The following is a 25,316-nucleotide window of genomic DNA, read 5'->3' as shown; positions in this document are numbered from 1 at the left end:
ACCCCCATCAAAAAAACAACAGAGTGTCTAGGTTCTGCCCTATACCAATGAAATCAAATTCCTTGGGAACAGAGCTCAGAAATCCACGTTGATTTTAATTGCAGCCAGGACTGGGAACTATTAAATCTGAATCTTCTCAAATTCCTCTGAAGATCAGGATTATTGTCCTAGAACCTAGGTATAAGTTAGGTGTGAAGGTGAGGATTTAAGTACACCTCACAATGGGAAAGGAGAAGTAGGGGGGCAGGCATGGAAAGTAGCACGTCAGTGGAGATAAAGCTTTGCGAAGTAACACTGTATAATCCAAAATAACTGAAACAAGTGTTGAAGCTCATTCAAACAGTAAATGAACGAAGTGATTTCTGGCAAGATACCTAATGTTCTATTTATATTTGGCTTGAGCTAGTATCAAAATAAGCTGAGGTTTTTGGAGCCTCAGGCTAATAATTCAAAATTATCTGTAATGTTCTGAATAGAATAGTAAGGACAGTAAGTCCTTGTTCAAATATTATAATGTGCATGTCCACAGGGAGTGGGCATTATCTTCAAAGCTCATTTGTTCCAAACAGGCCCTAATCGAGGTAATATGCAAATCTAAAATATGTTTCAGCCCGTAGCAGGCAATACTTAAGTAACATTCCATCGCAGAAGCACATACTCACATATCACACACATACTTACGTGCTACATATTGAAAGATGTTTGCTCTTTTTTAAGAATCTATTGCATCTTATCAAACTTTTCAACTACATTTTAACGATCAGGAACCTTGTAGCCAGCCAGCCCTAGGTCTGCAATTTTGTCTTCAAAGTATGTATTACAAACTGATATAAGGAAAACAAACATCTGTGTAAAAGACAATAATTTACTAGTGATTTCATATTAGAAAATATATAAAATAGATGCCTGGGGAAACCATAAGCCCATCGTGCAAGATCTCAGATTTTCATTTTTATGTTCAAAACTGGGCAGAGCCGGAGAGAGAAAAGAGCAACAGCAGAGCCTTAGGGACAAAAGGTTTGTGTGTGGGCGGCGTAGTTTTCAAGTTTCTAAATACATTTGTCTAACACAAGCCCAGGAACAATCTGTAATTATACATCAGTTCTCTCGGACATACCTTTCTCACGTCTGAACTCTTTGGTTCTGTTGTCCAGGTTATGATTCTAGAAACAGCAAGCCTTGTCTCACTAGAGTTTACAAAATCTGTTGGATCCATCTGTCTGGCCAGAGACTCAATGTATTTCAGGATTGCAACTTTGACCTGAAAGAGCCAATAACTATAAACATTAAGTACACTTGATGAATCTTTGAACACAATTCTTATCAGGTGGCTAGAGAAAAGTAAACCCTGTTGAGAGTGATCGCCTTTCTTTCTCCTGTATTGATAGTTTCCACATGGAGCGACATCCAACAGGGGAAAAAGCATGAAATGACTGATTGGTAAGTCTGGGGACAGGAAGAAGCACAAGACTCAGTTTTCTTCATTTTTAGGTGCCTGTAGAGAAGCGTGCTCTCCCCCTCACCTATGCTGTAAGACACTTCAGGGGCAGGAGCCCTTGTGAGAGGCCTGTGGGATTTCCAGCTCTGCCACTGACTGCAGGCTACGTTCAGCTCTAGTCTTGTCACACATTCTAGGCCATGGTCTGTAAGGCAGCATTTTCAGTAATCAAGCTGATGCTCTGCCCTAACTTCACCATCAACTTCTCAACTAGTTTTGACTTCAGGAGAAAAAGGTAATTATTTATTAGGCTCATCCTAAAACCTCCAAAAAGTTAATGATCAAAGAACAGACGATGAACGTGACCTAATTCAAATTAACACACATCCTCCCTCAAACTTGGTCTTGTTATTACAGGTATGATTTTCCACAACATGTAACAATTAACTTGCATAGCTTAGAATGTTAATATTAAACATTCCAACAAGATACCTATTTCCACACATAAGAATGTCTTAATTTTCTAGTTTAAATATTAATTGTGAAAAAGACTAGTACTGCCCAAATGTTAGTGAGGATGTAGAAAAACTAGAGCTCTCATAAACTACTGGTGAATACAATATGGTACCACCATTTTAGTGGTTTCTAAAAAAGCTAAACATATACCTATCCAATGAACCAGCAAATACACTACTAGGTACCAAACCAAGAGAAACAGGAACATGTCCACAAAGAATCAAGCAAGAATGCTCACAGCAGATTTATTCACAATAGCTAAACATGGGTCATGTACAAACAAAAGTAAATTTAAGCAAATTTGAGTTCCAGGGTTGAATTGTAATGACAAATAATTACTGACCTTGAGGTTTGGAGTTTGAGTTTGATCCACAATAAATCTCATCAAAATGTTAAATTGTTGATCAAATGGAAAGGAGTCCCTAGGTTGGTGGGAAAAAAGTGATTTTTAAAGAAATTTATTACAAAACAATATAAAACTATTTAACAAAAGCATATCATTGTAAGTTAATGTATGTAAAACCCTGTTCACATTTTTAACAGTGCTTTTCGTTTTATGTAAAGTAATATATGTTATACAGAAAATATGGAAAAAGGAAAATCTTTTTGCAGTCCCCAAACACAAACTGAACTTACTTTGAGTGGCTATTTAAAAAATTAAGACTAAGCAATAAACTAAGGAAGAAATTTCTACCCGCCATTTTAGGGAGTTGCTCATTTTCCCTCCAGCTACCTTTCTGGATATTGCTTAAACATAAAAATCGCTTCTGATACCCAAATCTCATTTTTACATCCTGACTGGGCTGCTTACAGCTGACCCTGCTTAAACTAACCGTACCATCCTCTTTGGTCCTGGTCACTGCTTAGGGTCCCTGCACACCACAAAAGTGTGTCGCCTGTGAGACGGCGACAAAACATTTCCCATCCAGCCACAAATCACACACAGAAGCCTGGGGCCCCAGGAGCCCCTTCTCTTGCTCCATTCTTGCCTTTGCTGATCTTATTTCTTGTGGCATCATGCATCTCTAATCCAATCAAGTAGCCCTCAGGGACTCTTGGCCAGAGAGTCAGTGCTCTTTCTGTTAAAATGCTGTAATTACTAGTATTAGTTAAAAATTGCACAATGGGGCCCATGTGGAAAATGGTGATGTAACGTCCATATTAACGGGAAAGATAATTGCAAGGCAAATATCTACACTGCTTTCTTTGGACCTCCTTAGAGATTTTTCCCAATCTACATAAATGTAGTAAAATAAAGAAGTAGATTTGACTCTTTAAAATGAAGCAAATAGAATTGATTTGAAAAGTAAATAAAATCATACAACAAAAATAAAAAGCACATGGCATATATTAGGTACCAGTGTTATTCTACATATAATCACTAATAAAAAGTGAACTTGATCCAATAGTACCCTTTCCTCCCACCATCTAGTTGGACCCTGGAATCTCTGAAGATCACTTCGGGAAGGAAAGTATACTTTAGTATACCTGATTTAAGTGACTGTCGACAAACCACCCACAAAATGTCTCTCCCTTTTTCTGGCAGCATGGGGTGGATGGAGAAGACATTTCAGTAATGGGCGTGTATAATCGGGAAATACGCCATTGTTAGGCACAGGCAAAGGAAAAGAAACCGAGGCAGATTAGCACTCAAGTCTATAAACTGAGAAGCAATTCTCAGCCGTCACTAAAACCTCCTATTAATAGTCACTGACTATTCTAGATCAGCTTAAACAACTGTGTATCTCAACTGCTGAGAAAAAGAAGGGAATATTAAAAATGCTTTAGGCACTCACACCAAATCTACTGAGATGAGAACTCTTAAAGGGGCATCCAGGAAAACTAACAGGAAGTCACAACTGTATTCCTTAATCACCAAAGTTTAGGAATACAATCTTAATAGTCCTACCATTCCTAAAAATATGAAATGGATCTGGTCATTGGTAAATTCACCTAAATTAAGTGACCTATAGGCCAAGTCTGGCTCACATATGTTTTATTTGGCATTCACAGTATCTTAAAAAATTCTCAAATATGTTGCCCAAATCCACATTTCTCACATTTCTTTAAAAGTCTGGTACTACTGAGCCCATGTCCCAATGTGGTCACAACTGGCCCCAGCCTTTCAAGAGCCCTCCTATCTACTCCACTCGATTATACCAGCTTATCAGCCTAGCCCCTCAGTCAATCTTGGCTAAACCTTTATAATTCATTGGTATAATGGTGTACTATAATGCCCCCTAACTCCACTAAGTTTAGCCATGCAAAGGAATGACAAAGTTTGAAGGCTTTATTGCAAATGTAGTACGTTACTTTCATTCTTATTTATTTATTTTATTATTATTCTTTTTTTAAGGTCTCACCAACAGATGCAAGTACATTACTTTGAGTTCATTAAAAACCAGAAGGGAAATCTCTCTGGATAATAGAATTCTATAGCAATGCAATTACACAGACTGACAGGGTCAAGGGCCAAAAGAAAACAGCTGGCATCATGGTGTAGAGGAACAGATGCATTCTTTGAAGTCAGAGTCATGTAACAGCTGCACACACAGGGAAGCTGGCAGGACAGGATATGCTACTGTGCTAGTCAAGGGAGCCAGAAAGGGAAGAGAAGGCTCTAGTGCTATCCATACCACCCCCCTGCCCTGACAGGAGGTGAGGACACACACCCACAAGACAGTCTGCAACAATAAGAACAGACAACAGTGCAATCATCAGAAATCCTGGATTTTCATTCCCAAACAGCCACTAACACAAAGTCAAGGTAAAGTGTCTGTTTCTCACAGATAAAATGAGCATCATCTTTAAGGTCCTTTCATCTTGAAATTCTATGATAACTATAATTATTCCAGGTTGTAGTAACTTATAAAAGTTATCGCCCTGATAATTTTCTGAGTCACTTGGAAGTTATTCCTTTGTTCTTTAAAAAAGTTCACCAATTTGACATTCCCCCCCATCCATATTCCACCAAATCACAACCAAGACATTACTGCAAAGTGTCTTCCAAGATCTTTTAATTCTCATACTTGCATACTGAGGACCCACAACTGCACAGACGATAGAGAAGCAGTTTCTGAACAGCAGCAGCACGTAGTCTTTTCTAACTTTTCTGGGTTTCAGCAGTTTTTCTTTTCTCATAACAGCCAGAAGGGTCACAACTACTGCAAATGTGCTATTAATCTCTGAGCCAATGTACTGTCAATTTAGAGAATTTTCCTGGACCAATGGAAACTCTACATCATACACTGATAGAACAATTTCTAGTATGACTTGTAAGTTGAAGTAATAAAAACACTAAGGTCTTCAGAAAAATGTAAACAAATATTCTAAATGTTTTCTTTAAATGTTTTTTAATGAGAAGAGAATCAATTTCCAAAGTTTTACATTTGTTTGTTATGTATGTCTTAAATACAAAAGTAATATCAACACAAGGAAGATATGGTATTTCATTTCATGGATTGGTGAGACATGTCAACAAGTATGTCAACAACAGAAAGTGAGAACTGAGTAAAAGATATTCAAGTGAGTGACAAACGCCACGGGTAACAAAAGAGAATGGCAAAAAGTCACCTACAAGTATCCTGTAACGTCAAAACTAACTCTTAAACACTTACCTTGTGACATCTAGAGCCTTTTGAACTTTTGCTTGCACAGATCCAAGTAAATCTGCTCCCATTTTCTTAAGTAATTGTGTGAGAAGAACAAAAAGCCAGTCTTGTAAATCATCCTTATGAATTATTATAAAATCCACAAGAGTCTCCAAAAACATACTGAAAACCTAGACACAAATGAAAACCAAGTACTTCACATATTGAATTCACAATTTCCTCCAAAGTCTACAAAACATTAAAAATGCCCATACGTGCTTTGCCCAGACTCTTGTAACTTAGGTTAACACTGTCAACAACTGTTCCTAGTACAGAAGGAAAATGTAGTGCAGAAAACAGATAAAGGAAAAAGGAATGGAACTTACTCTCTGTTGTGAATTCCACCGCAAACGAGGCCATGCAACAAAACAAATTCCATGTTAGTTGGCAGTGAATTAATACCATTTTCATGCGTTTAAGAAAACCTGAAAAGGCTACAAACCAATGAAATATTCTCTCCTCCCTCAATATACATCTTTAAAAAGCAGTACAGAGAGAAATGAACTTTTCTGAGTTTAATCATGAAGGCTTTTCTTTCTTAAACAACAACAAATCCTTGTGTCCTAATTCTATAGTATTCTTATTCACTATCTAGCAGTCAACACATACTATTATAAAATGAGCCAATAAAAACACCTACTCACTAGTGTGTAGCTATTGCTTTTCACGTCAGATATTTTAATGTACACCAATTTCAGGATATCATAAAGTAACAGATGGTTACAGTTTAGAATAAAAGATATTAACATAATTCTCATGCTGTTGTGTAATGATTTTTGCTAAGGCAAAATAGAGTGCATAGTGGAATATCTCTGAACCGATTTCAGAGAGAAAAGTAGCACTGAGTATCCCTACCTTGCTAACGAAACTTGTTCTACTTGGACAGCCCATGAACCCTATCCCGCCTCATTTCTAGTAGAGCAACTATTCACCACCAGGGGTCTCCTGTGAGACAGCTCAGGAAAAAGGTCATTTAGCTGTGGGATTCCTGGCTTAGCTTACAGGCAGCTAACAAATATTAACTAAACTGAGACCTCCAAACTCACTGTACAAGAGACTTCTGATGGAAACAAATTTCCTTCTTTATCCTCACATTCTGCTTCTGAATCAGCAATCTAGGGGTGACAGGTAACAGAAATTTATCAATGTTCTAAACCATCTAATAGTGCTTATGTTTTAAATCTTAAGAATCTAATTATGCTTATGCATTAAATCTTACTGCTTTTAACACTACCTTAGAGAAAAATCTTGATACATTTTATCTTTGGATATCTATGTGGCCTTTAAAGGTTTAAGCTCAGCCTTTCCTGAATTTTTATTGAGACAGAATCTCACTCTGTTGTTCAGGCTGGAATGCAGTGGTGCGATCTCAGCTCACTGTAACCTCCGCCTCCCAGGTTCAAGTGATTGCCCCCCAAATAACTGGGATTACAGGCACACGCCACCATACCCAGCTAATTTTTATATTTTTAGTAGAGACAGGGTTTCGCCATGTTGGACAGGCTGGTCTCGAACTCTTGACCTCAAGTGATCCACCCGCCTCGGCCTCCCAAAGTGCTGGGATTACAGGTGTAAGCCACCGTGCCCAGTGGATTTTTATTAATATTGTTAATGTTGACTTTGCTGTGAGGGTCATAGCAGAAAGTTTAAGACATGCTTCAAGAATGACACTGAGTGAGGAGAGCTGTGGGGAGAGGGGAGGAGAACCCTTGCATTCACTCCCCTTTACGCTCATGAGCACCTCAAAAGGCTGGGGCCGTATCTTCTTTTCTATATCCCCGCCCCAGAGCAGTTACTCAGTAAATGTTAAATGACTGGGTGAATGAATGGGTGGATGGATGTTTGATATTTCAAGGACAATTCCTACGAGGAAGCAAGGATAGGAAAAGAAAGATGATGATGACTAACTGGCTGGGCTCTCTGGCTGCCACGGGTTTCTTTCTTCCAGGAAGACTCGGAGGAGGCCATCTTTACTAGGAAAACTAGTTGATCCTGCATGTCAGCATTAAAGATTTGCTTCTGCTCATTTAAGGTTCTATCCATTTCCACACCTTACTTTTGTTCTTTATCTACCCCTTTCCCTAAATCTTCATCCTGCTGTCTACTTTCTTCCTCTAAAAGCATTTAATAGTCTCTAAGGGCCTCCTCCCAAACAATGGTATTTAAAATCTAGACCCCAAGTAAATTTCTGTAAAGAGTCCTTCTCTCACCCCTTTTCCACCACCCCTGGAAAGTGTTCTGTCCCATACGCATGGGTGTTTCCCCCTCAGCTGGGACTCTCTCCTCAGAAAAAGCATTCCTCAGGCTTAGTGTTCCCTATGGCCCTCAGGAGGTGTGGGCACCAGCTAAGTGATCACCAATTCAGCAAGTTCTTGGGAACAGCAAAATCCTATTTTAAGAAATAATCTGGTTTTTCAATAAATCCATTAAATACTTTCATTTTTTCTATCTTGTCCTATACAGACATATTCTACATGGGATACAAAAATAATTATACACTTATTTTCTTCACTATATACTATAACATTAAAAAATGCATGATATTATAATACGATCTTATACCCTAGCACCTATCTCACTGTTTGGCTAACAGGAGACATACAGAAATATTTGCTGAATGTAAGAAAGACCATCTGATTCTCTCCCTGATAACTCTTACTTGAAGCACACTTAATTAACTTGAAATTTTATGCACATTTAAGTTTCCAAGAATTCTGTTTTAAAAAGATGTAACATACACTAGTGCTGAAACTGGTGTTACTCTGTAAGGTCGGAACTGCACTATCGGGAATTCGCTCTCATTCTTGGATAGTATATCACACAGAGCACACAGACATGCAGGGGGAAAGACAGGGCAGGCATGACTTCCAGACCTACCTTGCTATGAGGGTCAGCAAACATCCGGGTGAAGATCTCACACAACCTTTTCAGTTCAACTCGACTAGAAGAAATAAAACAGAATTCAATGAATTGACTACTTGTATTATTTTTGAGACAGGGTCTCATTCTATCACCCAGGCTGGAGCGCAGTGGTGCAATCATAGCTCACTACAGCCTTGATCTCCCAAGCTCAAGTGTTCCTCCAACTTCAGCCTCCTGAGTAGCTGGGAGGTGCACACGACCACACCTGGGTAATCTGTTTGATCAGTCAACTACATAAGCTTTACATAATTTATATCTACATAACAAGGTTTTTTTTTTCACAAACTCTTATTTAATTTGTAGCTAAATCAAATAGGAATACAAAACCAGAGATCGGTTCTCATTTTAAGATGAGGAAACTAAGACTGAGTGATTTACTCAAGGGGACACATCTGGAAGTGATAAAGCCATGCACCAAAATCTTTTTCATTTTATCCCAGCTGTGTCTTCCACATGCCACGATTGAAAAGCAATGGAATAAAGTTTAAAAAGCACGTCTATCCTGCATTGTAATGAGAGGTACAAAACGAAAAAGGCAAAAAACAAAACAGCATGTGTTTCAGGGTCAGACAGACCTGGATTTTAATCTCAGTTCTGCTGTAAATAAGGTACTCTGGGCCGGGCACAGTGGCTCACACCTGTAATCCCAGCACTTTGGGAGGCCAAGGCAGGTGGATCACCTTAGGTCAGGAATTCAAGACCAGCCTGGCACCATAGGGAAACTCCGTCTCTACTAAAAATGCAAAAATCAGCTGGGCATGGTGGCGAGTGCCTATAATCCCAGCTACTCAGGAGGCTGAGGCAGGAGAATCGCTTGAACCCAGGAGGCACAGGTTGCAGTGAGCCGAGATCACGCCATTGCACTTCAGCCTGGGCAACAAGAGCGAAACTCAGTCTCAAAAATAAATACATAAAATAAATAAGTATTCTGCTATCTTTAAGCCTGGTTTTTCCTTATTGGTCAAACAGGGTGCCATGTCATGTGGCTGCTGAGAGGATGAAAAAAGATAACACATTGTACCTTCTACTGCACCTAGGACAAAGCAAACATTCATTTCACATTGGTGCCCTTTGTCTTTTCTGATCCTTGACAACCACCAAGTCCCATGGTTAAAGTTTGATAGAAGGGTCCTCTCTTCCACAAATCATCCCTGATTAATGCCTTCTTATGTGGATGAGACAGTTGGTTCAAGGACCCTTCAATATTGTTAACGATGTAACCTAGATTAGACCAACGCCAATCAACAGATTCCTAGAAATTATTCAATAGGTACTTGGTGAACACTAAGAATCTACAAAGTGGGACCACCAGGATTAAACAGATTCTTGAGGAACAATCGTGACAAACCATCTTCTGTTTCTGACAGGTGACCAGAGCGTCACAGGATGCCTGTGTTTCAGAAGGCACATGACAAAACTTCCTATATCGCCTTCATGAACAGACGAATAATGGGGGGCAGGTATGAGTACAGGAGGCTGGAGTCAGATGGCCTGAAGAGCCACAGTGAGAGCTGGGCGACTTATCAGCCAGTGCTCAGTTAGCCTTACAGAACCCAAGAGGGATGCCCATCTATGACCATTAACTTATCTTACAAAAACTATCCAAAGGATAAAGTAGACTGCATTTCATGTATTCTAAGTCGCCCATTTCTTAGTTCCCATTCACATCTCCTTTCTCTAATTTTCACATCTCTGTAATTGAGTCATCTTATAATCAATGACATTTTTGTGCTGCCACGGTTTAATACGCGTGACATTTATTAAAGGGCTAAAAATAAGGGTGTGTGTACGGTGCCTTAGATTTGACAAAATATGGTATAACCACATACTTTTTCGGTATGTATAATACACGCTTACTTTAGAAAATTCATGAAACAGAAACAAAGAAAAAAGCGAAAACAATCCATTTAAAAGACAATGCTGTTACTAGAGTGCTCCATTTTGTTACCTCCTTACTATGTACATTTATAAGCTACATATATGCACACGTGCATCAAAATTTTCCAGACTAAGACTGATAACATCCTATCTAGGACCCTAAAGTATAATGAACCATACTAACCTGCAGAGTTGTTTTATTTATTTATTTTAAACCTGAATTGCATACTGTACACAGACATTTCTCAAATAACATCTACTGGACAAATATGAAACAGAAGGGAACCAAACATGAGGTTTTTGTTTTGTTTTGTTTTGTTTTTGAGACAAGGTTTTGCTCTGCCACCCAGGCTGGAGCGCACTGGTGTAACCATAATGCACTGCAATCTCCAACTCTGGGCTCATGTGATCCTCCTGCCTCAGCCTCCGAAGTATCCGGGATTACAGATGCATGTCACCACATCTGGCTAACGTTTTAACTTTTTTGTAGAGATGGGGGTCTCCCTTTGTTGCCCAGGCTGGTCTCAAACTCCTGGACTCAAGTGCTTCTCCTGCCCTGGCCTCTCAAAGTGCTGGGATTACAGGTATGAGCCACTGTGTCCACCCTAAATCTTTTATCAGCCTAGCAAGTTACAGAATATTTGCCAGATGGGCTGGGCACAGTGGCTCACACCAGTATTCCCAGCACTTTGGGAGGTAAAGGCAGGCAGATTACGAGGTCAGGAGTTTGAGACCAGCCTGGCCAATATGGTGAAACCCTGTCTCTACTACAAATACAAAAATTAGTCAGGCGTGGTGGCGCGGCTACTCAGGAGGCTGAGGGAGAAGAATCGCTTGAACCCGGGAGACGGAGGTTGCAGTGAGCCAAGATCGTGCCACTGCACTCCAGCCTAGGCAACAGAGCGAGATTCCATCTCAAAAAAAAAAAAAAAAAAAAAAAAAAAAAGTGAAAGAAAAAAAGGATATTTGCCAGATATTTCAAAGCCTCTGGATGGCAGGGACTGTCTCTTAGTCATCTTGGTACCTTTAGTGCCAGTTCCTGCAAGCGGACCTCTTGAAAACTCCATTAATTATAGGAAAACCCTTTAAGCCCCTGAAGAGTTCAACGGGGGATTCAAACTTAGCTCATATTCTTGCTGTGGTCCTCACCTCAGTGTTCTTTGGCTCTTCAGTAAGTTCTGCAGGCCCAGAAGCCCTTCTTTCCTTTCTGACCAGTTTGAACTAGCACAGTGGTTGAGAACTTCTGCTACATCTTCAGTCTGCCGCAGATAATGGGGAATGCCACCATTCCTGGAGCCATATGAGCGCTCAGAGCAAACACTTGAGGCATCACTGTTGGCATCATCGTCAGAATACATCCCATACGGCTCATATCTCCTCCTCACAGGCTTCTTCTGACAGGACCAATGAGGGATGGGAGTGATTGAGGAAGAAATAGAAAGGTGAAATGACCGTGAGTCATACCAAACAAAATCTACAACAAAGAGTTAAGTGTAGAAAGACATATGCACACACACACTTTTCCTGTGCTTACAGATTATGGAAATACAAACAGAAAAGCAGTTTTCCATTAGGTAAAATAACTAATAAGCAGAGCACTCTGTAGTAGAGAGGAAAGAGTGTGGCCTCTAGTACAGTGTGTGGACTTTACAGGAAGACAGACAGATCACAATCCTGGTGCCAACACTGACTGGGCTGCATGACTTCTGAAAGCCTCCTAGGCCTTTTGCTTCGGTTTCCCCGTCTTTAAGACAACAATAATTATACCTATCATACAGGCTTGTTGTGAGGATTAAATGAAATTATATGTTAAATATTTTAGCTGGGCACCTGGCACAATGCAAATACGTGCAGCCAACAGCCCCTCCGCAGTCAAAAGCAATATATCTTGAGCACGGTCTATGGATAAACTTGTGTGAATATTTATGTTTCCTGAAAAAGTCAGAATTTGAAATGTCAGTGGCAGAAGCAGCCCATGTAAAAGGATTCCTAAGTCATCTCCCTCTGTTGCCCAGGCTGGTTTCTAACTCCTGGCCACTTTTATTAAAGACTTAGGGTTTTGAAACACAAATAGGCTTCTCTGAAAGTAGACTATAATACCCACTTTATTCATTTCTCTGACCCTGAACACAAAACTGCTATACCCATAAATATGATATAGCAGCAACTATATAAAATTGATAGAAGCAAAACAAATAGCTATTGGCTTAAACCAAACAAATACACTTCTCTAATAATATGGCATATTATTATTAATCCAACTTGCTCAGGACTGTTCTGCCTTAAGCCTATTGTCATAATTATTAATAGCATCTCCCTTTTAATCTCAAAAGCATTTTTGTTTGGATAATAAATTATATGGTCACACAAAAACCAGATTCCTAAAATAAGAAAAATGTTGATAAATCCATTCATGAAATCATGACGACGTAAGAATAGGCACAAATTGAGTTAATAAAATGAAACACTACTAGGCGAAGGAGCAGAGCTTGACATTCGAAATAAATACTAAAACAGATGTACATGAAAGGTGACTGACTCCACCATGAATAAAGACAACAATGATGGTGAATCACTGTTATGATTCAGCAAAATCATTTTTCAGATCAGAATTTCTATACTATATTTTTTGGTTTTCACTAGCTTCTGAAAGAAATATACTTGCAACAGAAGAAATAAAGTTGTAAAACAAAAGTTAAAGCACTGGTACCTTGCTCCTGGAGTCTCCTAACAGCTGTAGGCAGGAAAATATTGAAGGATGGGGAAAAAGCATAGAGAATTATGTCAGAAGCATATGTAGGGACTGTTCTTGCAACAAAAGTGTACAGCAAAACATATCTTAGCAAACCAAAAACACAGGTTAGCGAGCGTTTCATATCAAGCGAATAATAATAAAGAATGCTTTCAAAATGGCATTTCCTAACCCTCCTCCATGTCTCAGAAGACCTTCTGGTAACTTGCTGTAATTCTTTGCTAAAACTTTTCCCATACCAGTGAGGCAAATCTCTAAGGTCACCATTAATTCTATCTCTTCCTCTGAGACATTCTGTCTGGCACCGTGGTATCTATTCAGTGAGGCAAAGATTCTGTACCATTTCTGTGTTTTCTCTTCAGAAGCAGGTCACTTGGAGAGACTAAACAGTTTGGACAAAAAGTAACAAGGGCAGTATGAATCTAATGGGAGCCAGAGCTCAGAGAAAAGCTCAAGTCAAGTCAAGCCAAAGCTCAAACTCTCAAGTCCTATTCTGCCTCCTAGAACTTTACACACAGTCCCTTATGCAGTTCTTTAAAGAACTAAGAAATTCCCCTGACTTAAGTGGAAATCTCAACTAAGGGCTTCACATCCATCATTTCCCACCCCTTTGACCTCCACTTCCCAGGGTCTCTGAACGAATAAGATACAGACTCTAAATGCTGCAACTTGGAAGGACAAACAGTTTCAGAGAATTCTGTCCCAGCTCTTGACTCTTAAAGCCATAGTTAGAGCAATTACCCTGAACTCTAGCACCTGCCAGAAAAAAAGTCTTTCTATACATAAGGTTGAGGAATACACATGGCCAGGCAGCTTGCCTACAGGAAAAGCATTATGAGAGTAGCAAACTGCTTGCTCACAGATACTTGTCAAAGAACCTGACTGAGCAGGAATAAATGAGGGCGAGACAAGAAGGAATGAAAACTGGAATCACCATAGCCATAAACTGTAAAATGTTGATCTGACAAAACATGGCTGGATTAAAAACTTAAGAATCTGAAAGCAGGATATTACATACTTTTTTTCCTTTACAAGAGAATAAATCTTAAAATAGCAAGAGCAAGGCCAGTGATCAGACAGTTCTAAAGAACATCCATTTCAAATGCTGAGCACATAAACCGGAATATGCAAGAGACTGTGTGACTAGCTGAAACGCATCTTTAAAAAGCAATTTGACCACAAGCTGATTCTACCAAGGAACTTTTTGGTATAACCAAAAAAATTAAAGGATCCATGATCATTTATGGTTTTCAGATATTACACTATAATGATGCAAAAACATACTCCACCATTGCTTCACATCCTCAAAGATTTAGGAAAAACAACATAAAATCAAACGGACAAGATAATAGAATAAACGCGAGATTTTCAAACCTCAAACTCTATTACCTATTATTATAATAAAATGTCTAGGTTATGCCATCAAAGTCTGTAAAGCAATAGAAGCAACAGAATGGAAAAAAGGAAGTGCCAGGGGGGAAAAAAAAAAAAAACCATGGTTAAAAAGAAAAAAAGAAGCCCAGTGACATCTGAGAAGTCCAGTGTCATCAAAAGCTCCTTGATACTGAAGAGCACCGATAAGAAATACTTGACACTAATATTTTCTGTAAAGTCCATTTTCACTTATATGTGTGCAGAGATAAAAGTTTAAGGAGCAAACAATAACAATATAAATTTACCCAACCGTTACACAATTTTAAAGAGTGTCAAAGATGATTTAATAATCTGATTTGGGGGCAATTTCCTGTTAAGACAGAGAGAAATGCAGATGAGTATTTCAAACAGACTCTGTTTACATACATACTGTGCCTCTTACCAAAGCATCAGCAACAGCAGCTTCAAGATCTGTACTTGTGCTCAGAACTCTCATGGCATTCACAGAACCAGGTATTCTTCCTGGCTGGCCAAGCCCAAATCGATCTATTTAAAAAACAAAAGCAAAAGATGTGTCACTTTAATTGAAATTATCTCAATTCCTTGCAAGGACTACTGCCTCTTCCCACCAAGTAGACAGAAGCACTGAAAAATCTCTAGCCAATTTTAACTACACTTGACTTTACCAGTGGTAGAGGTTAAGCTGTTCACATTTAATGCTATTGTGCCACAAAGCACTGTCACTCAAAATTGTTCAAACATGATATTTTATTATTGAAAAGTTTCTGAGATATGAGAGGGAAGGGGGAACTTATGGGAGCTGGGCTATGAGTTGAATCTTTTAATCTATTTAGCTTTCCCTATAGAGGCAAGTGGCCTTGATGTTTGGTCAAACTAATTAGAAAGCTTCATGGTTTCATAAGAGTTCTAATGCAATGTGTGGTAAAAAATTAAAATTTGAAATTGATTTCTGTGCAAATTTTTATTAGTGTCACTACTGTTTATTGCTAAACTCATTTTAGATATTTGTTCGTCATACCTGTGTCAACAAAAATTACTTAAAAATCAATTTATTAAAATTAATAATCACCAAAAATCTTGCACTTTCACTGATGAACATTAAAAATTTAGATAATATAAGTTTTACTTGGGTTCCTCAAATAATTTAGAATGGTAATCTTTATACAGATAAACAAAATAACAGAAAGAATCCAATGAATTTAAAACAAATTTAGTAGTTCAAACAATAATTTTAAGTTTATTTGTGAACATGGAAATGAAAACTCACTTTTTAAAGTCCCATTAAATTAGCTGACCAGCCTTCCTTAGGAAGTGCTGGAGATTAAAACTATACTAGGAGAAAGGCAGTGTAAGTCGTATCTTCATTAAGTGTGTTATACATTATCTACCAGTAAAAAATTTCTTATTTAAAAAGTCTAACATATAAAAACCTTTGGAAGAAAAATGTTACGATAAAATATTTTCTATTTTCTCTGTGTTAACAAATAAGACATTGGACAAGGAAAATCTCTATGTTAGCCACATTCTAGAAGCATCTAGAATAAAAGGGAAGCTAATTTTACATGAATTGATCTTTCCTATAAAACAACATATTTAAAATTTTAGATATGTAACAAGACAGTGCCTACAAAACTGGTGAACTTAAAAAGCGAATTGTTATTTAGCTTTTTAAAAATGTCAATTTCAAAACATTATACCTTCCACCACCATAGAAAGGGAGAAAAATTTAAACACTGCTTATCAATAGTTATACAGTCATGAATTTTTTAAAAGAAACAAAAACTGTATGTTATACTATCCCCTTTTTTAATGCATTTGCTGGTCATTCCAACTGTCATCTTAGTCATTATGTTTAAAAGGTAATGTGCCATATAAACTAAAACAGGCCATTAAAAATTACATATATCTATATTTATCAGTTGAAATATGAAACAAGTGTAAATGTGAGATTTACTGTGCACATATAGTTTTATAGACGATCTTTGTTCAAGTTTTTTTTCATTAAAAAAGGGTAGATAGTAGATTTATGAGTAACAGAATGAAAGTAATTCAATTATAAGCCATTAAAAAATTACCCAGCATAAACTTAAATAAAACGAAGTCTAACAAAATTAAAAAAAAAAAAAAATCTCATGCCAGCAATTCTTGCTCCAGGGAGAATACAGATTTTTCAGACACAAAATTAAAACTATAAGAACAATGCAATTATTCTGTGCTTCCAAGATGCATACAGCTTTGCCATACATAGTGACTACAGATCATTTGATATATATCATAGACAATTTGAATTTCAAATCTTAAGGGGAAATGTTTATCCAGATCTAAGCAAAACTATAAGCTTTGTGTTTTCACCAGAGCAAAATCTGTTCCATAGTCTCAAGGCTCTGATACTATTAAAAGTTCAATTTTTCCAAGAGATGAACACATATGACTGTGCTCTCAGTCTGGCCCCTAATCTTCAGGGAAATGTACATAATCAGAATATACAGGAGGCAGGGCATGGTGGCTTTGCCTGTAATCCCAGCACTTTGGGAGGCCAAGGTGGGTAAATCGCTTGAGCCCAAGAGTTTTGAGACCAGCCTGGGCAACACGGTGAAATCCCGTCTCTACAAAAACAACAGAAACTAGCTGGGTGTGGTGGCACGCACCTGTAGTCCCAGCTACTTGGGGAGCGAGGTGGGAGGACCGCTTGGGCCCAGGTAGCAGAGGTAGCAGAGGTTGCAGTGACCCGAGATCACACTACTACACTCCAAGCCTGGGCAACAAGTGAGACCCTGTTGCAAAACCCAAAACCCAAAACCCAAAAACAAACAAACAAAGTATAGGGGGCTTCATTTAGAGGAAAAAAGAGAAAATACCAGACTCAGTGAATTGGTAACAATTGTCACCATCAACGGTCTGCAAATTCATAGATTCTACCTTACTCAATTGAGAAAACTGTAGTCATTAGGGACTGTTAGCATGAAATCTAACAAACTGATATATTACTGTATGCTTACTTTTTGCCACTGTGGCTAACCAGTGGATGCTGAGTATTGCTAAACAGAACTGAGGGAGCAGGTTTGGGGTTTGCAGGCTGCAAAGGATACCTCTGGCCTGACTTGATTACCTGAATCCTGATCTTGTTTTTCCATAAAACTTTGAGAACAATACACTTATTTTCATACATATGAAATTATGTATGCTATAATTTGCAACAATGTTAACTAAATGGTACCTTAAAAAATGTGAACTTGACATTAATAACTAGCATTAATATTTGGCAGTTTATTCAGAGTAAAGACTTTGGAAGGGAATCTGTTGGGTGATATCCATGCCCCCTTGCCCCACAGGAACCCTAAATAATACCCAATTTTGGTTATTTTCCTGGGGACAGAGTGGCAGGAAGGGAATTACTTCCCGGTTTTATGTTTTGTTTTAACGTAAATATGAATACTGGAGAAACGATGTTGTCAAACAGGCTATAAAGCATCTACAGCCTATTAACAGAACTATAAACAATCAATAACTTAAAAAAATTAAAGCACATTGGGGAAAAAAATATGAGGTGCATACATGCCAAGTGCTAGCCGACACAGATGAAAACAAATGTTAACATGGGTGTGAAACTAGAACATATGAAGAAGCCAAGTCATGCAGTTAGCACTTGTTCACCTGACTGCCCAACAGATTCAGCAGTGGAGAGAGCACTAGTGGACCTGGAATGACGTCGAGAGGCTGCAGGTAAAAGGAATGGCAACACCCACAGGATTAACACAGAAGTACCAGAGACAGAAAACGCCACAGTCCAAAGGAAATGCAGGGACTGCTACCAACAAGGCCATGTTTTCTCATGAGAAGAAATGGTGCTGGATATGAATGGACAGCAAGTGCCAGTCCCCAAACTCCACAGTGGCCCGCTGGCTCTCGCACAGCTATTAAACACACAGGCACAACAAAGGCACTCTTAAAGGTGCTCCAAACTATGCATCAACCAACTCGGACTCCAGGGTTATTTTCACGCCATGAAGCCTCTATCAGCCAGTATGGAAATATGCAACATGAAGAACAGCAGGAGTCACAGAGCACCGTCTACATCCCAGAGTGGAACGGCAGTAAGACGGACTGTTAACTCAGCTCACGAGATGTTTTATCAGTACGTGATGCATATGCAACCATGCACCAAAAACAAGCATAGAAGTTCACAATGTTACTTCAACGGAAATAAAATGAAATCACAGGAAGGGCATTCAACAGTTGGAATTCCATTTTCCCCAGTCAAAATGTTTGTTGTTCTGTTGCATGAATATCCTAATTATTATTATTACTATTATTTTCAGACAAGGTCTCACTCTGTTGCCCAGGCTGACGCGCAATGGCGCAATCATGGCTCAGGATCAAGCAGATCCGCCTGCCTCAGCCTCCTAAGTAGCAGGGACTACAGGGATGTGCCAGCACACCCGGCTTTTTATTTATTTTATTTTATTTTTTTTTTTTTGTAGAGACGAGGTCTCCCTATATTGCCCGGCTGGTCTCGAACTCCTGGGCTCAAGCAATCTGCCCACCTCAGCCTTCCAAAGTGCTGGGATTACAGGCGTGAGCCACCACGCCCGACCATATCCTAATTATTAGTACTTGTGTAATTGTTGGAATTTGGTTGTATTAAGTTTAATGATTTTTCCCTGGAGAAGCAGTTACAGTACACTGGTTATGAGTACCAGCTCAGTAATTCAGCTGTAAACCCTGGTTGGATCACAACTAGCCATAGGACTGACCTTGGGCAAAGTACTAAATCTATCTGTGTCTCAGTATCTTATCTATAAAATGGTGCTAATAACGGTTAATGTTACCTACCTCTTGGGAGTTACTGAGAGGATTAAAAGAGGCTATAAAGCACTTAAACAATGGTTAGTAGCGTTGGTAGTGCCGGTGGTGGCAGTAACAGATAAGAGCAACCTCCAATTTACGATCTGACATTATTATAGTACCATTTTATTAACAAGTATTCCTAAAGAGCATATTACTTCATCAACCTGAGGAAATACATGCTAAATTCTGTCCTCATGTGGACAGAAAATAACTTTTAGAAATAATTATGAAATAAAGACTTGGTTCAAAACATTAACTTATTGACTATAGTTCCATGCAACATATGGCTTGTCCTTAACCTCAGGAAAAAACAAAAGATAATGTTCTTCCATTCATTACTCTGAAAAATTCACAGTGATTATACCACAGAAAATTTATAGGTTTAACAAAATAATACTGAGCAGTGCCACATTTTATCCATACCACTATTCTGTACATGTTAACGCTCTCACATTCAGTCATAAAATATCAATACCTCGAATTCTTTAATATAATTTTTAAGGTCCATGTTACTTTGTAAAATGTGCATCCCTATGGCACATGTGGTATTAAATAGCAAAGATTACCTGGCAATTTTTACCAGTTTGCAAAAAAAGGAAAATATCCCTTTCTCAAGATTCACAAAAATTAAAACTAAATTGGCAAAGAATATTATAAAATTATCACTTTCCCTAAAAAAGGAAGTTGGTAAAATATCTTGTGTTAGGACTGAAGCAAACTATACATTTTTGTACAAGCACATCACTATCTTGATAGTTCAGACTGAAATAGTTTTTAAGCAGTACCTGATATGCAGGTTCCTTACCAAGTGGTCCTTTGGTTCAGTTTCAACAGAATATTCTAAAAAAAATCTGTCATGCCATGAGTCCTCTGTCACATTCACAAGTTAACACCCAACACTGGAATCCTAGGCAGACCCACTTATGTGAGAGCCCAATTTACAGCACCCCAGAGCCCTTACTTCCCTTAATCAAAAATTCTCACCATAACCATATACATTCGTACCATCGAAATGGTCCAAAACAATAAAAATGCAAACTTAAAAATACATATTCACTAGAATATAAGTACTTTTACTCTTTTTTTGTTGTTGTTAAAGAGTTGGCTATGTAAGTGGATTCAAAGAAGCACTGACACACGATCTCACTAATTTCCAAAAGGGGTGGGAAGAGATTATTAAAATTAATGAGCTAAAGAAGAAACCTTCAGAGGATGTGTAGTAAGCTCCCCTGAGGACAACAACCTTCTGGGATGTATCTTTGAGTTCCCAGGTCCTAACCCCAAGCCTGGGAATAAATGATTCAGAAACATCTTCTAAGCACCCTCCCATCAAGAAGCCTCAGAATGAGCATTTAATATATTTTTCAAGGAACAGATGAAAAACACTGAATTATCCAAACTACTTCCAAATGAGGCAGGCTTGAAGTCAAATCTGAATTCAAACCCTGGCTCCACCATTTAGCTGTGTGATCCTGAGAAAGTGGCTTATTCTCCCTAAGACTCTGATGATGATGATACCTGTCCCAGAGGATGAACAGGGACCACACAGCATTATGCTTGCTGACTGCTCCAAATGGTGTGCATACACATGAGCAATGCTGTTGTTCTTGCCGGACATAAGTTTTAGGGTTAGGTTTAACCTAAGGAGGGGAAACGCATGATACAAAAATTTAGCTCGAAGAACTTAACTACTGCCCTGACCACAACAGAAGACATGTGCTGATGCTAGAGTTTGTGAGGACCCACACCTTCTGCCTTGGTAGTGGCAATTACACATTTCAACATTCTGGGTTGTCACCAAGACAGCTAAGCAGATCCACTTAATCAAACAATGCACAAAACAGACAAGATTCACTCAACCACTCAGAGTTCAATTTAGGGTCTCAAGAATTCAGCACACCTCGCCTGCTCCACGTGCCAGATACCAAAGGAGGCTTCCACGGACAGTATCAAAAATAACAGTACATATTTGAAAGGAAAACAATGAATTGCTTCTAAGAGACAAAATAACGAATAAAGGACTGAATTGTTCACTCATAAATAGGTTGTTCAGAAGTTCAAATAGTGAGCAAGGATGCAAAGATATACAGCCTTAATTTAAAAGGAAAAATCACCAGTTCATTCAGAAAAAAAAAAAAAAAATCATCATTGCCACCTCTGATTATTGAGAATTCTGCTGTAATGCTTCAGACTGCTGTGGAACAGGTGGCATGCAATAGGTAAGCTGCCCCACTCAGGGGCTCATGCTAACAAGGTGGAACACCTCACAACAGGTATTGCCTCGCTAAATCACAGGGACCGTCTAGCAGGGCTTTGGCATGTGGTTGCCTGTTCTTTTTCAGAATCTCATTAAGGACAACGGGTCATAAAGAAATGTATCTAGATTTTTATTATCGATACTGATTAGGGAAAAAAGATCAGAAGCAGTGAATAACATTTTTAGAACGAGCTAGGTAGAGGCATATATTAAGACCTTATGCTTTTAACATCCCTCTTTCGTAGTGACATGTATAGTTTTCAAAAGACCAGTTATATAAATATATAGTTAAAATTAACAGACTGCTGGAGTCCAAAGATCCATATAATTTCAGGTCTAGGTCTAATTATTACAAAATGATTTCTACGTTTACGCTTATCAAGAGGAAAATGGACATCTGTACAGCACTTAACATGGCAAGCAGCCAAAAATAATTATTGAAGAATACAAAATATTCCTTTTCACAAAAGTATGTGCTGACAGATGTCTTTTGGGGATCAACAGTTTATACTAACTAAAAAGGGTTTATTATGTGTCCATTTTAGAAGGCAGGACTATTAACACTAAACAGAAAACTCATTTACTTTTCTAAACATTATTGCAATTGTACTTTTGTTCCTTCTTTGAATTAAATTACACACAGACTGATCTGTAGTAGAATTAAAGATAAATTGTAAAAAGTCAATGACTCAGAATAAACTTTGGATTAACTTTATTTTTAAGCAGCAACGAACTTCGGCTGAGTTTTGCCTTCGGTTAGAAATGACAACACAGATGGGCTTGCTGAGAGCAAGTGGTCATCAATGACAACAGTACAGAGTGAAGTGGTGTTTTTTTCCTCTAATATATAAAAATTCGAAGTTGCCAGAATTCAAGCATGCAGAGGGGGACAACGGGGTAACTAAGGAAGAGGAAAGAAAGAAGAAAGGACCACAAGGACAGTAGAGGAGGAAAAGCAGGTCATTCCACCTAGCAGTGTCTTGGACAAGCAGGGTAAGGAACTCTTTGCTCCTCAGCCAGCGCCTACGTGTACTCACCAAGTGGAGGAAAGCCCCGAGCAGGGCTTGTATCTCGGCTGCTCTCACGGCTGGTATCGCGGCTGCACCCCTGACTCATGCTGGGTCGAGGGATACGGCTGCTCCGTGCTAGCGTGCAGCATGAAGGGTTTCAGAGAAGGTGAACAAGTTTAATGAAGACAGAAAAACTCACAAAATGTCAGTCACATTTGGTTACTGTAATTACAACATTGTTCACGCTGGGGAGTTCTGATGACTGAGCCGCCTATCCATGCTGAGGTCTCACTGACTGACATGCCAACAGGGGAGGGTTTGGGTAAAATGTGATTATGCTCAATGCCTCAGAAAGCTGTGAATTTCAGTATGAAGGTGAAATTACACCTAAATGTAAGAAGTGAAAAGAAATCTTTCCAAACAACAAACTGGCATCAGAAAATACAAGATCAAAGGCCTTTTAGAAACGATCAGTTTTTATGAGTTTAGCAAACTTCTCAACAAGAGGACAAAAAACCAAAGCTGTATTCATACGCACTTGTTTCTTAGAAAGGTAATTTAATTTGGATTAACAAACAGAATAACCATGTCGGTCACTGAAGTCCATGAACTTACCTAATGAAAAGGAAGAGGGCTCACTGCTCCCAGGCTGGCCATCTTCACCAAGAGAAGCCATAAGGGTTGACATAACCAGACAGCCTACCCACTCCAAGTAAGTGTGCAGATGCTTCACACATATCCAATTCTCGAAACCAGCAGGTAGAAAAAGTGGGGACTGTTATCCTTTCCTTTACTGATCCCAACATCTTATCCCTGCTTTTTCTATGAGAATCCAAAAAGATCTGCCTGTGCTCTACCAAGCACCGCCACTGACCCAGTCTTCCACACTGTGTCTCCAGCAAGTAGATCAATACTCTCAGTACTTGGGGGAAAGACCCCTCCACTGACCTGAGAACAGCAAATAACTTTCTGATCATCTACGGATACAGTTAATCATTCTCATGTTATAAAACACCGAGACTACAAGACAGAATTGCATGGATAGCCCAGGGTCTCATAAAAACGGGGCTGTGAAGCTCAGAAAATACCCTTGTTTCTCCATCTGAGAAAATGGAGATACATTACTGGCAAAATACTCCAAAACAACCTTAGATATTGAATACATGTACGTGGACTGCCTAATGTAACAGCTGATGGGGACAATATACGCTTCCATCTTGAGAGGATGGACTGGAAAAAATGTCAAGAGATTTTAGAAAATACTTGCATCACTGATCTAAAAACAAGTATGTTTCCATACTGCAACAAACATTGTCTATTATTTAAGAGCAAAGATTTGTTATACAGCGAAAGTATAACAAGAATGTCTTATAAACCAGAATCATAACACTCCCTGATTAAAAAAAAAGAATATGAAAGGGAAAACCAAAGTCAACTTTCTATTGTGCTCGGCTGCTCAGTGCTAGAGTAGAACTAGACTCTGAAGGCATTTAAGTGAAATCCAAATGCTTAGTACTGGTCAGGAAAAAAAAAAAAAAACGAAGTCAAGCACAGGAACATAATCTCAACAATGTAGACATAAAGGGCTTTATTTGGGGGTTCACCAGAAATTCTTAAGCTCTCCTTAATTTTGCCAGAGTGATGTGAAAGCACTGAATTTTTACTCAAAGTAGTAGTGACTATTTAATCAGCAATTCTTGATGACATTCTAAACAGCTCCTACAATGATGACAAAAGGAGATGCCAAATTAAATGCTTAAAAAACTAGGGAACATGTACTGGCTCTACCAATCTGGAAAACTTTCCTAGAATGTACACAGCAATACCACTCATCCTTAGAAAACCAGTGCCAAATCTGAGTCAAAAACTGACCATTCCAGTTCCACGCCATCTCACTGGTCCAGCCACTTGGCCTCTTTGGGTCTCAAGCCTCCCATTAGGAAAATGAGGAAAAAGAACACGTCTCCTCATTTTAAATGAGAAGGGTACTGTGAGATAATGCGCATACATAAGTATTTCCAAGTCTCTTGCTGAAGAGCACACGTGAAAATTTTGTCGTATTCCACTGCTCACTCCAAAACAAATGATAAAAAAGCTATAAAAAGTCTTGATAGTTGTTTAAACAAGTTCATGCTTAGTTGAGCATTTTCTTAATAGTTCTTGCCTGATTATTTCTGAATTTTTCCCAGCCCCATCTCCTTCCTTAAATTCATATACATGCTAGAACAACGGGGAAAAAATGCTCTCTTTTTGGTCTGAGTCTGTTTTGTGAAGACAATAAAAAGCATTAACAGTAGTAAACAGATATGCTCTGAAATAACAGTATGCATAAATTTCTTAACAAGGTTTACCCCCCACCCCCCGTTTTTCACCCAGAGACAGTTTATTCACCCATCTGAGCTGATTTTCTCCTTTAACATATGGCTAGTAGCAATATAAAGAAAAATAACTCTGTCTGTTTATGATTTTGTGAAAATATGGCCATAGTTACCCTAAACTTCAAGAGCTCTGGCATCATTTACTCTTCAAAGTAAATCTAGTGGTGACATCAATGGTTCAAATGTTAAATAATTTAAAATACAAGAGAAATACAAACTCACTTATACTACTACTTTGAAAGACTAATATAAAAGAATAATTTAAAATAAGT

The 25,316-nt window shown here is 38.6% G+C and overlaps 1 protein-coding gene across 50 annotated transcripts in view; it reads right to left on the bottom strand.

The window, feature by feature from the left end:
- Positions 1-25,316, bottom strand: part of LOC105492460 (cytoplasmic linker associated protein 1) — a 309,888-nt gene that overhangs the window by 57,876 nt on the left and 226,696 nt on the right. For 17 of the 50 annotated variants that reach the window (XM_011759589.2, XM_071072569.1, XM_011759597.2 and 14 more), the window contains 9 exons: positions 22,694-22,801; positions 18,206-18,268; positions 14,973-15,076; positions 13,115-13,138; positions 11,554-11,798; positions 8,482-8,545; positions 5,572-5,735; positions 2,298-2,376; positions 1,118-1,261 (listed from right to left, as the gene is read on the bottom strand). In XM_011759589.2, the coding sequence (XP_011757891.2) occupies positions 1,118-1,261; positions 2,298-2,376; positions 5,572-5,735; positions 8,482-8,545; positions 11,554-11,798; positions 13,115-13,138; positions 14,973-15,076; positions 18,206-18,268; positions 22,694-22,801 (995 nt within the window). The remainder of the gene's footprint in view (positions 1-1,117; positions 1,262-2,297; positions 2,377-5,571; positions 5,736-8,481; positions 8,546-11,553; positions 11,799-13,114; positions 13,139-14,972; positions 15,077-18,205; positions 18,269-22,693; positions 22,802-25,316) is intronic. The other 33 variants (XM_071072571.1, XM_071072574.1, XM_071072579.1 and 30 more) reach the window with 9 other exon arrangements.

The sequence above is a fragment of the Macaca nemestrina genome, chromosome 11 (genome assembly GCF_043159975.1).
Source record: "Macaca nemestrina isolate mMacNem1 chromosome 11, mMacNem.hap1, whole genome shotgun sequence".
Lineage (NCBI taxonomy): Eukaryota > Metazoa > Chordata > Mammalia > Primates > Cercopithecidae > Macaca > Macaca nemestrina.
Note: the sequence above shows the minus strand (reverse complement) of the source record. Positions and strands in the feature narration are given on the sequence as shown.